The following is a 15220-nucleotide window of genomic DNA, read 5'->3' as shown; positions in this document are numbered from 1 at the left end:
AACACTTTTAGAATTTGAGTTCATATTAAAATTATACGGTGTTGCATGTAAAACATTTACATGCGAACCTTCAATTTAGATGATAATTTAATGACCAAACAATGATTCTTGATCACATAAACTGACATAGTAACGAGATTACGATACATTACGAGGCCAATTCCAACTTACATTGTGACATCAAAATGATATCTAATTGCTTTTAGTCACGCGTGCATTTCGCTCGTAGTCATCCGTACATGTATTGGCGCGAGCGAGACGCACGGGCGACTGATATCATTTAGATATCATTTTTATGTCACAATGTAAGTCTGAATTGGCCTCTATGGCTCTGTTGAACTTGCCCGATCTTCTAATTCAGTCAAAGTCAGCGCGTCACCCAATAAACTCCTTCCGCTAGTTAAAATTGAATAGAATAAAAATGGTTCGTGTTTTTTTTAAAACATCCTCATTTTTAGTGTTCCATGCAAAATTTTGTTCTCGTAACACAAGTGAACATAAGTTTATGGGATCACTTCTATTCGGTCTTGCAAATGAGTGAAATGTGTTTTTCTCAGAGACCGTTTTTTGTTCTTAACTGCAGTTGTTTTTTTTTTATTTCAGGATAGTTTCGTTTTTTTGTTTATTCTCGCAAGCGCGGTCTTCTGTCAGTGCGCCAATATTCTGTATGTGATACCTTTTACTTCAAAGTCGCATTATATCATGCTGCGGCCGATTGGTTTGGAGTTGGCCCGCAGGGGTCACAATGTGACGGTATTTACAGCCTTCAAGGAAACTGAACACGCAACGACCTATCACCAAGTTATGGCTGATGACAAAAAAATTTGGGACGTATCAGGTACGTCTAGTGATAATACAAAGCTAATTTTAATACAATGATACTATATGGACACCGTCTATTACTACAGTATTAAGGCGGGATTCCACAAGTGTGCATTGTACGGCACAAGCATTAAGTACAAAAATGCTTGTGCCGCACAGTGCTGTCAGTGCCGTATTACCTACTCTGGTGGAATTTGGCCTTTAAGAATAAGAATAATTTCATTTACTTACCTATTCATGGCAAACTAAAACTGCATTTCATACAAACTTACTTACTTTAGAGTATTAATTTTGTTGCATCGCTACATAAAGGCAATTAGAAATAATCTATCTAAAGATTTTTGGCGAAATTTGTGTATCCATGTTCTCAGAGTTACCTACTTGTGTTAGCCGGCACAAAAAATACGATGCTTTATTATTTTTTAGTCTGTATCTTTACGTATTTAAAAAAGAGTAAACAAATTCTACCCTCAACTGGCTTCTTAAGCCGGTTGAGGGTAGATGAAAACATTACATGATCAAATAATGTACGTTAAAGTCAGGTCGTTCACTGACAGATACAGGTGGTATTGTTTTTGGTTGGATAATCAATAAATGTTATAACTACCCGAAATTATAAAATTATTTGTTTACTTTTATTTAAGTAGCTAAAGATACAGAGTATATTAGTTCTATTAAATGTAATGTCTGTGAGCTAGGAACTGCAATTACTTTAAAGAGACTGAGTGGATGAGTTATTAGTGTGAAATAGATGAATCATGGAAATAAATAGGCAGTACAAGTTGCTTGCAAAATACTCTATTACATATTTTAATATCGCCATAAGGCGAATCATGAGATAATACATTTCTGACATTAATAACAGGAAAACAAAAATCAGTATCGAGCTCTTGGTCTTGGTGATTACTTAATCTCCATTCGGGTACGAAACCCTAAAAATTCTTCTCTGGTAACTAAAAACTACTAAGAAATAAATAAATATCAAGGGACATCTTACACAGATCAACCTAGCCCCAAACTAAGCAAAGCTTGTACTATGGCTGCTAGGCGACGATATACATATTATATAGATAAATACATACTTATATACATAGAAAACATCCATGACTCAGGTACAAATATTTGTGTTCATCATGCAAATAAATGCCCTTACCGGTATTCTAACCTAAGACTATCGGCTTCACAGGCAGGGTCACTAATCCACTAGGCCAGACCGGTCTTCGGAAAACATGTTTTGGATGACTTTGTAAATATGTCATTACAAATACGTGTACGGCTAGGGTTGCCATATCGAAAGGCGCTATTATCGGAAAAAAATATCAATTTTTCGGGATTTTGAGACTTAAGTCGGAAAAAAAAAACATTCAAATTAAAGTAATTGTATTAAAACAACGATATTTTACATTATTGGCACTACGTCTGCTGCTCTGCCCATAGATCCCGACCATCTGGCAACCCTATGTACGGCTAAATACGGTACGTCTTGCAAGGTCACGTGTTCATGCATAAAAAAGGATTACTCACGCTAGACCGGGCCGGGGCCGGGCCGGATCTTCTGGCGCTTGGTTTTCTATGGAAAGCACCACGTGATCACCGATCACGCCGATCAGCCGTCATAGCAAATGACATGTCAGACGCCTCGGCCCGGGCACAGCCCGGTCTAGCGTAAGTCATCCTTTATGGTTACATAACATGTTTATTTCCTAGTTGAGTGTGATTACACTGATTACCCTAACGCGGACGACGCTGTCCAGGTGAGGAGACCGTTAGCGAATGTTTGGTCTCATATGATGCCGTTTAGACAATAATTCTTGACTTCTTGACATTTTGTTTCACTCATTTTCACCTCGCTTGTACTTAATATAGGCAATAGTGCGAGTGAGATGCGGGGCAAGTGATGTCAAAATGAGATCAATTTGTTATCTTCGATAAACTCGAGACAAGAGCTATAGTACCTATGCGTAATATAATAGAGCGATCCATTACACAAACACAAGTACCTTCCTTAGGTATCTAGTAGGTACATTCCTTAGGTAGCTTAGCTTATTCATTTTCCCGTACAAAAAATACCTTGAAAATGAATATAGAAATATTCTGTTTTTGAATATACGAGAATGTTCAAACGGCTAGGCGAACGTCAGGTTGTGAGGTGTTGTTATAGTCGGACCGAGCTAACCCTGTACTGTAACGTCATATTGTTACAGTAATTCGACCTTTATGGTGATATCCCCACATTTTTTCATTATAAAGTGTCGTGCAGACTTAGATCGGTTCAACTCTAGCGTTGTTAACTCGTTTAGTTGAGTTTTTAAGTTTGCTTTTTATTTGTCTGTCACTGTCACCTCTGCTACCACAGATAAAACATCCTCCAGACTGAGCATAGTCGCGCTACCCCCTCTGCCACGCATACGGTAAATTTACTCCATGTTCGAGTCGAAAGTGTCTTTGTGTGACGTCCGTGAACTCGTTCGTCGTTTGAACGGACCAATCACGGCACGGGATCTCGCTCACCTCGTCCCGCGCACCCCCGCATTTTTGGCAGCATCGGTTGCATGAAATAATTGCTCTAAACTCGGTCTAGAGGATTCCTAGTCTATGTCTGCTACCTATAAGTTGAAAAGTCTGAAAAGGATGGTAGAAAGGGTGCCAGTATATAAAAGACAAATTATTTGTGCTACATAATGATAATTTGATTAACATAAATGTTGTATTATATTTCAGAAGGCGGACGACCGAACGTCTTTACGATGGTGGACATATCCGAAGAAGCATTTTATGACAAAATTCTCTGGGGTGGAGGCTTAGCATCCACTGAGGTAGCACTCAGCTCGAAACAAATCCAAGATTTTCTAAAGCAAGATCATAAATTTGACTTGGTAATAAGCGAAATGTTTTTCCAAGAAGCTACTTATGTTTTAGCGCATAAGTACAATGCGCCATTGGCTCTAGTAACCACATTTGGTAACTGCATGAGGAACAATATTATCATGAGAAATCCTTTACAGTTAGCAACTGTTATAAATGAATTCATTGTTATCAAAGAGCCACACAGTTTTCTTGGGCGATTGAGGAACTTTTACTTTGCCGCCTATGAGTACTTCTGGTATAAAGTCTGGTACATACAGAAGCAGGAAGCATTGGCTAAGAAGTACATAAAGAATTTGCCTGAACCTGTTCCAAGTTTAGAAGAACTGCAGAAGAACGCATCGCTGTTTCTAATGAACAGTCATTTCAGTTTTGACACTCCTGCAGCGTATTTACCTAATTTAGTTGAAATTGGAGGAATACATCTGACTCATAAATTCGATCCTCTCCCAAAGGTAACGTATAATTGACTACTATTATTTTTATATGTTTGTGAGCCTACCGTTCTTTGAATGGAGCGGAAGTTGATGTTCAAGAGGCTTCATAACAATTGCAACCGCTTTTGGTAACTCTAAACTCGACTGAGAGGAACTTTGTCATAAAAAAGTATTTTGCTAGGTTGCGGCTCCGTAACTCCGTTTATATATACGAAAGTGTAATTTTGTAGCTTACCCCAATAATCATAGAGTCCATAATAACAAGCATGATACCATTGGACCGCGTGTTTAAAATATAAATTTTATTATTTATGTTAAGTTTTTAGAAACATGTTTAGGTAGATAATGAAACATATAAGGGTCATTATCTTTATATATTTATCGTGTAAACCTGTAAGAATGTCCGAGTGGGAATAGAATACGACGTCTTTTGCCTCTGTCTAATATTAGACGTAGGTAATTTACAAATCATAACAGTCATGGCATGACAGAATAATGAATGGGTTCAAAAGTCAGTGTTATCGTGACGTCGGCTATTATGTACTCGTTTGTTTGTCATATTTCTATAGTTTGTGAGAGAAGCTGATACGAGCCCCAATGCAGAAGAGTTCGTCAAGTCATAGATTATTAAGTATATGAATCTTATATCAACTCGTTTTATTTCTAGAAAGGCATTCGAGCAAACGATTTCTACAATATTATACTCCATAAATACAACGTTGCTTTTACACTATTGCACAATAAATACAATGTAAGAAAAAAAATCCTAGGTATATTCATTCATGTATGGTTTCACAAAACAGTTCGGCAGGTTCTTAATTAATGCAAAATAGTTTGTACATGCCTAGCGTTAAGCCTCTTTAATATTATTGCTCAAATAAATAAAAATGATTCAAATAAATTTGGAACCCATTGTCATTTCATAATGTCAAAGGGTACATATATAAGTACATACCCCAAGTATTTTTTCATTATTATAAGTAATTTAGAGCAACATGGGCCGCGGAAAACCAGTCACAGAAGAAGTCAGGATAATTATAATTTCCAGTAGTGAGAGTGGAAAATCTACCAACCAAATCGCCAGAGATTTATTACTGCCAAGATCTACTGTCCAGTCAATCCAGCATCGCAAGAAACACGGCACAATTTCGTGTTTGAAGAAGTCTGGTCGACCGCGTATGACGAGTGCAGCTGAAAACCGAGTATTAAAGAAAATTATCAAACAAAACCGCCGTGCTCGTGCGGGGGAACTTACCGTAAAATGGCGTGATATGATCCAGAAAGACGTTTCAGTGGATACCTGCAAAAGGGTTCTCAAAAGAATGGGATATGGTTTTTACACGGCCAAGGAAAAACCTTTACTAACGGAGTTACAGAAAAAGAAGAGGCTGAAATTCGCTCGCGAGCACTCAAACTGGACTACTGAGCAATGGCGTCAAATAATATGGAGTGATGAATCAAAATTCGAAGTAACTGTCGGCGACGAACGAAAAAAAATCGTTCGAAATAAAGACGAAGCATTCATCAAGGACTGCATTCCTCTATACTATCTATTCTCTTTGATATTACCAAAATTATGACGATGTACTCGTAATCATAAGAAGGATAAAATTGATTTAGCAGAATTAAAAATACTTTTAAGCATCATGTAAGTATGTTATTTTGCAATCAATGGTAACAAATGACTAGCTATTAAATGATGTATAATTATGGGCAATGTGATTTAAAAATACCGGCCAAGTGCGAGTCGCCCCACATAAATAACATTATTTCTTTGATTCTTTTTTTAGTGTTTGTTTATAGTGTGTATTTGGCAGCAAAAATACATCATCTGTGAAAATTTCAACTCACGGTTCATGAGATACAGCCTGATGACAGACAGACGGACAGACGGACAGACGGACAGACGGACAGACGGACAGACGGACAGACGGACAGACGGACAGACGGACAGACGGACAGACGGACAGACGGACAGACGGACAGACGGACAGACGGACAGACGGACAGACGGACAGACGGACAGACGGACAGACGGACAGACGGACAGACGGACAGACGGACAGACGGACAGACGGACAGACGGACAGACGGACAGACGGACAGACGGACAGACGGACAGACGGACAGACGGACAGACGGACAGACGGACAGACGGACAGACGGACAGACGGACAGACGGACAGACGGACAGACGGACAGACGGACAGACGGACAGACGGACAGACGGACAGACGGACAGACGGACAGACGGACAGACGGACAGACGGACAGACGGACAGACGGACAGACGGACAGACGGACAGACGGACAGACGGACAGACGGACAGACGGACAGACGGACAGACGGACAGACGGACAGACGGACAGACGGACAGACGGACAGACGGACAGACGGACAGACGGACAGACGGACAGACGGACAGACGGACAGACGGACAGACGGACAGACGGACAGACGGACAGACGGACAGACGGACAGACGGACAGACGGACAGACGGACAGACGGACAGACGGACAGACGGACAGACGGACAGACGGACAGACGGACAGACGGACAGACGGACAGACGGACAGACGGACAGACGGACAGACGGACAGACGGACAGACAGACAGACGGACAGACGGACAGTGGAGTCTTAGTAATAGGGTCCCGTTTTTACCCTTCGGGTACGGAACCCTAAAAATACCGTCTTTAGGCTGTAATTTAGGTTTAAGTACTGTATTGTTTGTAAAAGTAAGTTGCATCCGGTTTGTTCTAGGCATGTATGACTATTTTCAAGGTTTTAGAAAATATTTGTTTATTTTAGTTATTTAACAAATTACCTACTTAATTTTTGAGATTGGTGATGGTCTGATGGTGAAATTAAAGATTAATTTATTACACATTTTGTAGGACTTGGCTGATATTTTGAACAAGTCAACCCAAGGAGTGATCTACATGAGCTTTGGTTCCAACGTTCACAGTTCAGAACTGCCACTCGACAAAAAACAGGCCTTCCTTAACGTGTTCAGGCGCCTAAAGTACACTGTATTGTGGAAATGGGAAGAAGAACGTCTAGAGGGCAAACCTGACAATCTCATTATAAGAAAATGGCTGCCGCAAAAGGAGATTTTAGGTAAGCCAATTGTATTTATAAATATTAATATGTTTTTCTTCAACGATGACTGTTTCTTTATCTACTATAATGTAGGTAACGATGTTGATAAATATATTTCATATTATTCGACCATTTATTTAGACTACACTTATTTAAAACATAGAAAAATATTTAACATTATAAGGTTAGACAAGTGACTGTTGACAAATTAGATACTATAAATTGACCAAAACTATTTGTTAAATCTATAGTTACGAGAGTAGGCTCTCATGCAGTCATGGACGACTCATATCTTACTGTAATTTAATCCGTGATAAATATCACTATTAACTATTAAGTATACAATACAATACACTACAAATATTCTTTATTGCTCACCAATATGAAAGAGAACATGACACACAAATTAAGCATAACTTAAATTATGGTAGACAACAGTAAGTATGTATGTATGGTTAAGTATACTAGTAGTTAAAACCTGTATATGCATTTTTATATAATTTTATTATACTATAACCAAACCCCTAATTATTGACTAAATGCATGGATTGACTAAAGCAAATCCCGAATATAATAGGTTAATAAATAAGTGTACACCTGTCCGCTTTAAAACATTGCTCCATTATTTTATCACAAAATAGTTCTATAATTCGTTCTAAAGTCTAAACCAACATGGCAATATAGGTACATTTTTAAGAACGGTCTTTCCGCGTAATTGAATTAAAAGGTTCAGTTTTTGATGGCAAAAGTCCAGTCACTTTACAGTATACCTACAATGAAATCAAGAAAAATGAAAATAAAATTACGTCTGTATTTTTTTACGTTTACATTTGCGGCTTAAATAATGTCCGCCGAATGCCTACTACTGAATTTTAACCCGTTGCTGGGTTTTGCTTTTTACATAAAATTTTATGTTTTGTTTTTAAAATTGTATTGTTTGTTATATGTTTTACACACGTAAATAGTAGCTATACGTTTAAAAAAAATCAACACCTAAAACTAATACAATTGCTTGCAGCTCACCCGAACATCAAAGTTTTCATATCCCACGGCGGACTAATCGGGACACAAGAGGCAGTATTCCATGGGGTTCCAATCATCGGAGTCCCCATATACGCAGACCAATACAACAATCTTCTACAGGCTCAGGAAGCTGGTATCGGCAGGATCCTACAATACCATGATATCAATGAGGAAAACTTGGAATCAGCTTTACGCGCTGTTTGTGAAAATGACTCATACAAAATCAAGGCGAAGGAGCTGTCAGTTAGGTTCCAAGATAGGCCTTTTACAGCGTTGCAAACTGCCATGTATTGGATTGAGTATGTAATTAGAAACAAAGGTGCGGACTTCATGAAGAATCCAGCACGTAATCTAAGCTGGATTGAATATTATATGCTCGACGTCTTTGCTTTCTTTGTGGCAATTGCTGTAGCATTTGTTTTTGTTATTGTAAAACTCATCAAGTATCTTATTACAAAAGAAACTGTTGTTAAAAAGAAATCAAAACGCAGCTAAAGTTTTTCGATTGCCTTGTTATGTTATATAATATGAATTTTGTTATTTTTAACGAGGAATATATATTAATACGTGGAATAATAGTGTTTTGCGTAATTTTTATATACTTTTATTATTTGAACTTCTACAAAAACAAACAATATATATTTCTTAACAACTTTAGCAGAAAAGAACTTAATGTAATAAACATTTACAAAATGAATTTTATCAAAACCTGAATACCTAGGTACTAAAACTCAATACAACTTACAAAGCTACATTGAAATTTCGGCCGCAAAAGCCCTTAAACCAAAGCCTTGTCGGATAGAACTGCGTCCACTGGATATAATTAGGTAAACATTGGAACAAAACGTTGACGTTTGCACAGCACAGGGCCACCTTTGTCCAAGTGCTGGCTGCATCAGACTTATGAATTCGAAATGTGTAGGCCTTGAAATTGCGCCCCCTTTGCAGACTACGTACCTTCCTACATTGTTTACAAAGCGTGATTGTGATGTGATGTCTGGCTGATATTTTAACAGTTCTTCAGTACCTAAGAAGTTCTAGGTAGGTTATGCGAGATACATGTACCTAGAAGCATAATATGACTATGTTTAGCATATTCAATCTGAAAAATGTTACGTATAATGGTTAAATCGATATTTATAGACTTTATTTAAATTATTTCGAGGATATTAACTTGCACGGAAATCAACACATATTTTTTACACACTATTTTATTATTCAGTTTTTATTTCAGTTAGGTAGGTTTCTTCAAATAAAGTAAACAGAAATAGAAAAATTAAATGCTGGGAGATACTTGTTGGTTCCAACATTTTACAATTCGTTTATTGTTGGCTTATTTATTTTTTAATCCAGCTGCCTGGGAGTTAAAATCACCCCTTCCAAAAAGTATTAACGCCAAAACCATGTTTCTGCTTATCTATTAATACTCCAGGAATAATTTCCAAAGCCTTTGCTTAAACAAACCTCGCCTAACTTTGCAAACAATGCAGACCTTCTGTTCAAGTAATAAATGGAAAGATTAAAATAACACTACCTAAAATTTCTGCAGCGCATTGGCGACATGTACTATTTTGAGCTTGTTGCCTACCTCATTAAGAGTTCGCAATTAAAACTTGGGAATCGGGCCGCGCGAACACTCTGCGAGAATCGTCCAACGGCTGCGCCAATTTCCTCAGTTTTCGGCAATCAGCAATCAGACTCGGATAATCTTTCATTAGGACACGGATAATTTCCGCGTTTTGAGATTTTAATGTTATTGGTAGGAAACATTTCTGTTTTTATTTTGTTTCGTTGGTAATCACAGTCGGGCCAAGATAATTCCGGACCGACTTTGACGAAACAAAGGGTGCCGATAATGAAGATACTTTCACACTTTGTCATTGCAAAGACTGTGCAGAGTTAGGTTGGTCCAACCCTACTCTACTATCGAATTAACAATAGCTGCGGGTGTTATTAGGTGGAACAAAAATAATAATACCGTAAAATGGGGTGAGTAGGCGCAAAACTGACATTCAAACCTCGATAACATTTTATTTTTGCATATGCAAACATTGCAAACTGAATGGTGTATATAATAAGTGTTCCGGACGTTTGTATTTTAGTTTTTATTTTATTTTGGGTAGTTCCATTTCATAACTTTGACGATAAACAGGAAAACCCACCTCACCCCGTACTCCCTCGTATTTGGGGTGAGTTGGGTTTTCATACAAAGGTGATTTTGGAAGATTTCTGGATCGTTTTTTTTTATTATGAATATTACTATAGCTCCATTTTAAATTGGAATACATTATTTTTGTAGCAGTAGCCTTAAAAACCCATCTCACTCCCCTTTCAATCCTTCTCTCCCCATTCATAACCCAACTCTCCCCGCGAACCCTACTCACCCCATTTTACGGTAATGTATTTAGACTACTAATTTAAAATAATCATATACCTGCTTTACGATTGATTGAGACCGATTTAAAATTTAGTAAGTATTAACATTATTACATTAATAATTATTTAAAAATAACGCCCGATATAGACAAACTTATCTGGTCAGATGGGAACACAACCATTATGCAAAATTTAAGTAACTCTTTCAATTAAGTTGTCGAGCGGATCATGAGCTTCATTAAAAATAACTGTTTTTCAAATCGAACTACCTATTTGTTATCTTTTTTAACTCTCACAGCCAGTAGTCGTTACTGCCTTTATGAGATCGGTCTGTTGTCATACCATTTTCTGTGTGGCATATTGGTGTGGCCGTGCATCAATTGCAATCAAATTACACAATCCAATCTCGGAACAGCGCTGATTACGAAACTCCGCAGCGCATATCACTGACAAAAAGAGTTACCAGACTTTCATGTTATGCGGAAAAAAGCATTAACAAAGTTTGGAAATCAACAAAATTATACGTCTCACGTTGACCAGACACGTTACAGTTAATTAGGGTTCCGTACCTCAAAAGGAAAAAAACGGAACCCTTATGGAACTCGTGCGTCTGTCTGTCCGAGCTTTCCCCCCCTCCCTAAAGGGAAGAAGAAGAAGAAGAAGGTAAGAAGGGGGGAAGGGAGGGAGAAAGGGATAAATCTCCGAAACTACTGGGTCTAAGATTTTGAAAAAGATACACAAAAATCTTTTTTCAATATTAGTTGAGTGTCAGCTCAGAGCATAAAAAGGTCAACCACGGCGTTGCATGAACAAGAGATTTCCTTTGGCAGGTTTAGCCCTCAGGACCCAAGGATGGATTTAAGAAGTGGAGCCATTCAGATTTTTGATGCAGGTGGGAGTGGGGGGGGGGGGGGGGGGGTTAAGCGTCTGCGTCTTCTGAGGTTAATAATTCTTTAAGTTTAGGTTCTAAGTCAAGTTTAGTATCATTTTCAACTAAATCAAAGATAGATAGATTTCATCCAAATCGGTTCAGCGTTTATTAATTTCCCATACAATCCTACACCTTACCTTTCATTTTTAAGGCATTTTTTTGGAATAAAAACTATCCTATATGTACTTCTCCGGGACTCAAACTATCTCTATACCAAATTTTATCTAAATCGGTTCAGCGGTTATTGAATCCCCATACAAATTTCCACCTCCCTTTTTACACCCTTTAGGGATTATTTATGACATTAAAAGTATCCTATGTTCTTCCCTGGGACTCAAACCATCTCTATACCAAATTTCAACTAAATTGGTTCAGCAGTTTAAGCGTGAATAGGAATAAAAAAAAAGTATTTTTTTTCATATTTTATGTGTTTTTACTTCGGAATAGTGCCGGAATAATATCATAAATGAATTCGGCATCCCCGATGTATACGAAAACGATACCAAACTTGGCCTAGTAACTAAAATGATATAGATATCAAGATAAAGTTGAGAGCCCCCCCCCCCCCCCCCCCCCCTAAAAATTAACATCAAAAATCTCGGTGGCTCCACTTCTTAAATCCATCCTTGGGTCCTAAGGACCAATCCTGCCAAAGGAAATCTTTTGTTCATGCAACGCCGTCGTTTAGGGCTTCCACCCTCGACTATATACTTACGATATCAAAATACACAAAGTTCTTTACCTATAGATGTCAGGAAATCCTATTAGAAATGTGCAGTCAAGCGTGAGTCGGACTTACATTGTTAAAAACTAGGTAATGTACGGAACCCTTGGAACGCGAGTCCGACTCGCACATGACCGGTTTTTTTTCACTGCGTTTCAGTAGTAGCTTGCCTGCATGTTATACACGGAAGCGTAATGGAAGCTACGTTTTATAGCGGCCAGGATTGTGTCATACAACATAAATAAGCAGTCGCCAGTCAGCGGGCTTTTTGCTTTCAACAGGGCACGGACAAAATCCTTCATATGGCCATGTGTCGTGCTATGGTACTGCGTTGAATGAAGTTTAAACTTGAATGGAAATACTAGGCAAAAAGTAAGTGGATACATAAATAATGAAATGGGACTTAATTGAACGAGGCAAATAGTAAGTGAATACATAATAAATTAAATTAGCCTTCATTGAACTGTAAAAGTATTGACGTTAATAAGCATTACTTACAAGCACACAAGCTGTTTACTATTGTCCACGGGAGAGACAACTATTGTATTACTAAATTCTGTGTTTGATCCTTGATAATGCGAGTATACATTTTGGTTAATAAGTGAACTAAGCCTAAAATTCCTTCTTACGAATAAACTTTTTAGGGTTCCGTACCCAAAGGGTAAAAACGGGACCCTATTACTAAGACTCCGCTGTCCGTCCGTCCGTCTGTCTGTCACCAGGCTGTATCTCATGAACCGTGATAGCTAAGGCAGTTGAAATTTTCACAGAAGATGTATTTCTGTTGCCGCTATAAAACAAATACTAAAAAGTACGGTACTTTCGGTGAGCGAGTCCGACTCGCACTTGGCCGGTTTTTAAGATTACTCGAAGTTTTACATTAAGTACAGTCAGCAGCGGAAGTTGGTCTTTGGGCGAGGTGGTCAAAATGAACGGAACACAACTTTATTGTTAAGAGAATAAGCGCGTATAATTAGTGTGTATTAATAGCACACATTTTGAACATCTCACCCGTTTAGCAACTTAGCTGCTGACTGTACCCCTGTTATTAAGCGCCTATTCAAAGTTGTTAGCCAAATCCTCTCCAATTGTGTTTGCAGCCATAAAAATAGACGAGTTTCACGTATCTGTTTTCAGAGATATGATATGAACAGACATACGAGTATAAGTAGTTCTATTTTATTTAACTTCTAATACCACTCATTGTTCACGTGGTGATTTCCATAGAAATTGAAGCACCGGAGGCTCCGGCCCGGTCTAGTGAGTCATCCTTTAATCTACCTACCAATTAGATGGATTTTAAGTTTTAAGTAATAATTAACAACTTTTGGGTACAGAAGAAACGGATGGATTTGGATGTTTATTGTTTAATCACTCAAACACTCGCAGAATTTATAAAATTTGGCACACATGCTTAGCTACCTATTATTAATAATCTGGAATTGGGCGTAGCTATAATGTAATGCTTTTTATTTCGATTTTTTTCCTTTCGGAGGTGAAAATGATTGAGGAAACTAATGAGGCGCGGAAGGAGAGGGGAAAACTTTTACAGCACTTTAAAAAACCTCATCGTACATTTTTCTTTGGTGAGTAAAAACGTGAAATAAACACGATTTTCGTGCTCAAGCGAATTCAGCAAAATTAATGCCTCCTAATTATCCTAATCAAATACTTCTGACTTTAATACTCATCACTTTATTGCCTGCCATAGTCAGTATGTACAGTCGCCATCAGATATATCGGAGCGGCCGAGGTGCTCAAAAATATCTGAACACGCACTATACAACGCCTTGGCAATAGAGGCGTGTTCAGATATTTGTGAGCACCTTGACCGCTCCAATATACGAACAACATATGGTGTATATGTTTATTAACTTTACTGAAAAGCGAATTATAGATTGATTTATCAAAGTTGTACCTGTACCTATATACTTATACAACTTAAGTAATTAGTATAAAAATAATAATGTTAAACCCATTCCTTAAAAGTGTATCTTATATTACAGTAAGATACATAATATAACATGATGCTGGTGATTGTTTCCACTTTTTTTTGGATTTTTTCGATTGATGTGCCTACGATCAAACATAAATAAACCTAAATTCCGACCGGCTCATAAGAAATGTACAGCTCCAACCCAGGCGAACGAATTAAGGTTCCAAGTATTCGCGCCCCGTGTCCTTGTCGTCAATAAATCTTAATAATGAACACTTTTGAAATACCCAGAAGAGTAATTTCAGGAAATGGGTCTGGCCTAATTTTAATGTACTTACTGTGACTGTTAAGCTTGTTTATTGGAGTAGGCCACCTATTTACTAATTCTGTAAAGAAATATACTTAGATATATAGTTAAAAGACTTTATCAAGATTGTAAATAATTACAAAAAAGGCGGCCAAGCTTGTGATTGAACCGTGAGAGTTCCGTTCTTGCCATGTTTACTGTGGGAACCCAAAATCTAACGAATCAGTTTTGATATCTTATAGAAACTATGTCGATAAAGAAATTTAGGCTATAGGGAGATTAGGGAGCGTGCATAAATTGTAGGGAGTAGCACAGGAGCCCCCTGTTTATTGACGCGTAGTGTAAATGTCAAGTTTATTATGCTTCCAATGTAGCCCACAAGATGGCAGAATCTACAATGCACAAGAAAACGTACGTAAACTGTAGATGGCAGACCCTCCAACGCGGGCAACGCGCCCGGTCCCTATAGGTAAGCTACCAAATCGACTCATGTAAATTAAACACACAAATTTAGCATTTCGAAATATCGCTTTGTTAAATGTAACTAGCATGCTACAAAATTAATACCTACGATATTCACTAAATAGTTTCCCTTATGTAAATTGCGTTTTAATCAATATCAGACGAAATTCGGGGAAGCTTTAAGTGCAGCCTACTTACTAAGGCAGATTAAATTATGCCTTAGTTTCGATTGTG

General features: G+C 37.9%; 2 protein-coding genes across 2 annotated transcripts in view; one reads left to right on the top strand and one right to left on the bottom strand.

The window, feature by feature from the left end:
• Positions 1 to 15220, bottom strand: part of LOC134796016 (fibrosin-1-like protein) — a 323185-nt gene that overhangs the window by 262043 nt on the left and 45922 nt on the right. The window lies entirely within an intron of this gene.
• Positions 345 to 8768, top strand: LOC134796002 (UDP-glycosyltransferase UGT5-like). Its single transcript, XM_063767904.1, has 5 exons — positions 345 to 430; positions 609 to 838; positions 3544 to 4142; positions 7023 to 7245; positions 8246 to 8768. The coding sequence occupies exons 2-5, from the start codon at positions 703 to 705 to the stop codon at positions 8743 to 8745; spliced, it is 1458 nt and encodes a 485-aa protein (XP_063623974.1). The 5' UTR covers positions 345 to 430; positions 609 to 702; the 3' UTR covers positions 8746 to 8768.

The sequence above is a fragment of the Cydia splendana genome, chromosome 13 (genome assembly GCF_910591565.1).
Source record: "Cydia splendana chromosome 13, ilCydSple1.2, whole genome shotgun sequence".
NCBI classification, from domain to species: Eukaryota; Metazoa; Arthropoda; class Insecta; order Lepidoptera; family Tortricidae; genus Cydia; species Cydia splendana.
The sequence above is the reverse complement of the archived record's forward strand: the minus strand, read 5'-3'. Positions and strand labels throughout refer to the sequence as shown.

Excerpts from the sequence above, each read along its gene's own strand:
- LOC134796002 (XM_063767904.1), top strand. The coding sequence starts at position 703 with ATGCTGCGGCCGATTGGTTTGGAGTTGGCCCGCAGGGGTCACAATGTG. Across the intron at positions 839-3,543 it reads AAAAATTTGGGACGTATCAG|AAGGCGGACGACCGAACGTC; the intron begins GTACGTCTAGTG and ends ATTATATTTCAG. Across the intron at positions 7,246-8,245 it reads GCCGCAAAAGGAGATTTTAG|CTCACCCGAACATCAAAGTT; the intron begins GTAAGCCAATTG and ends AATTGCTTGCAG.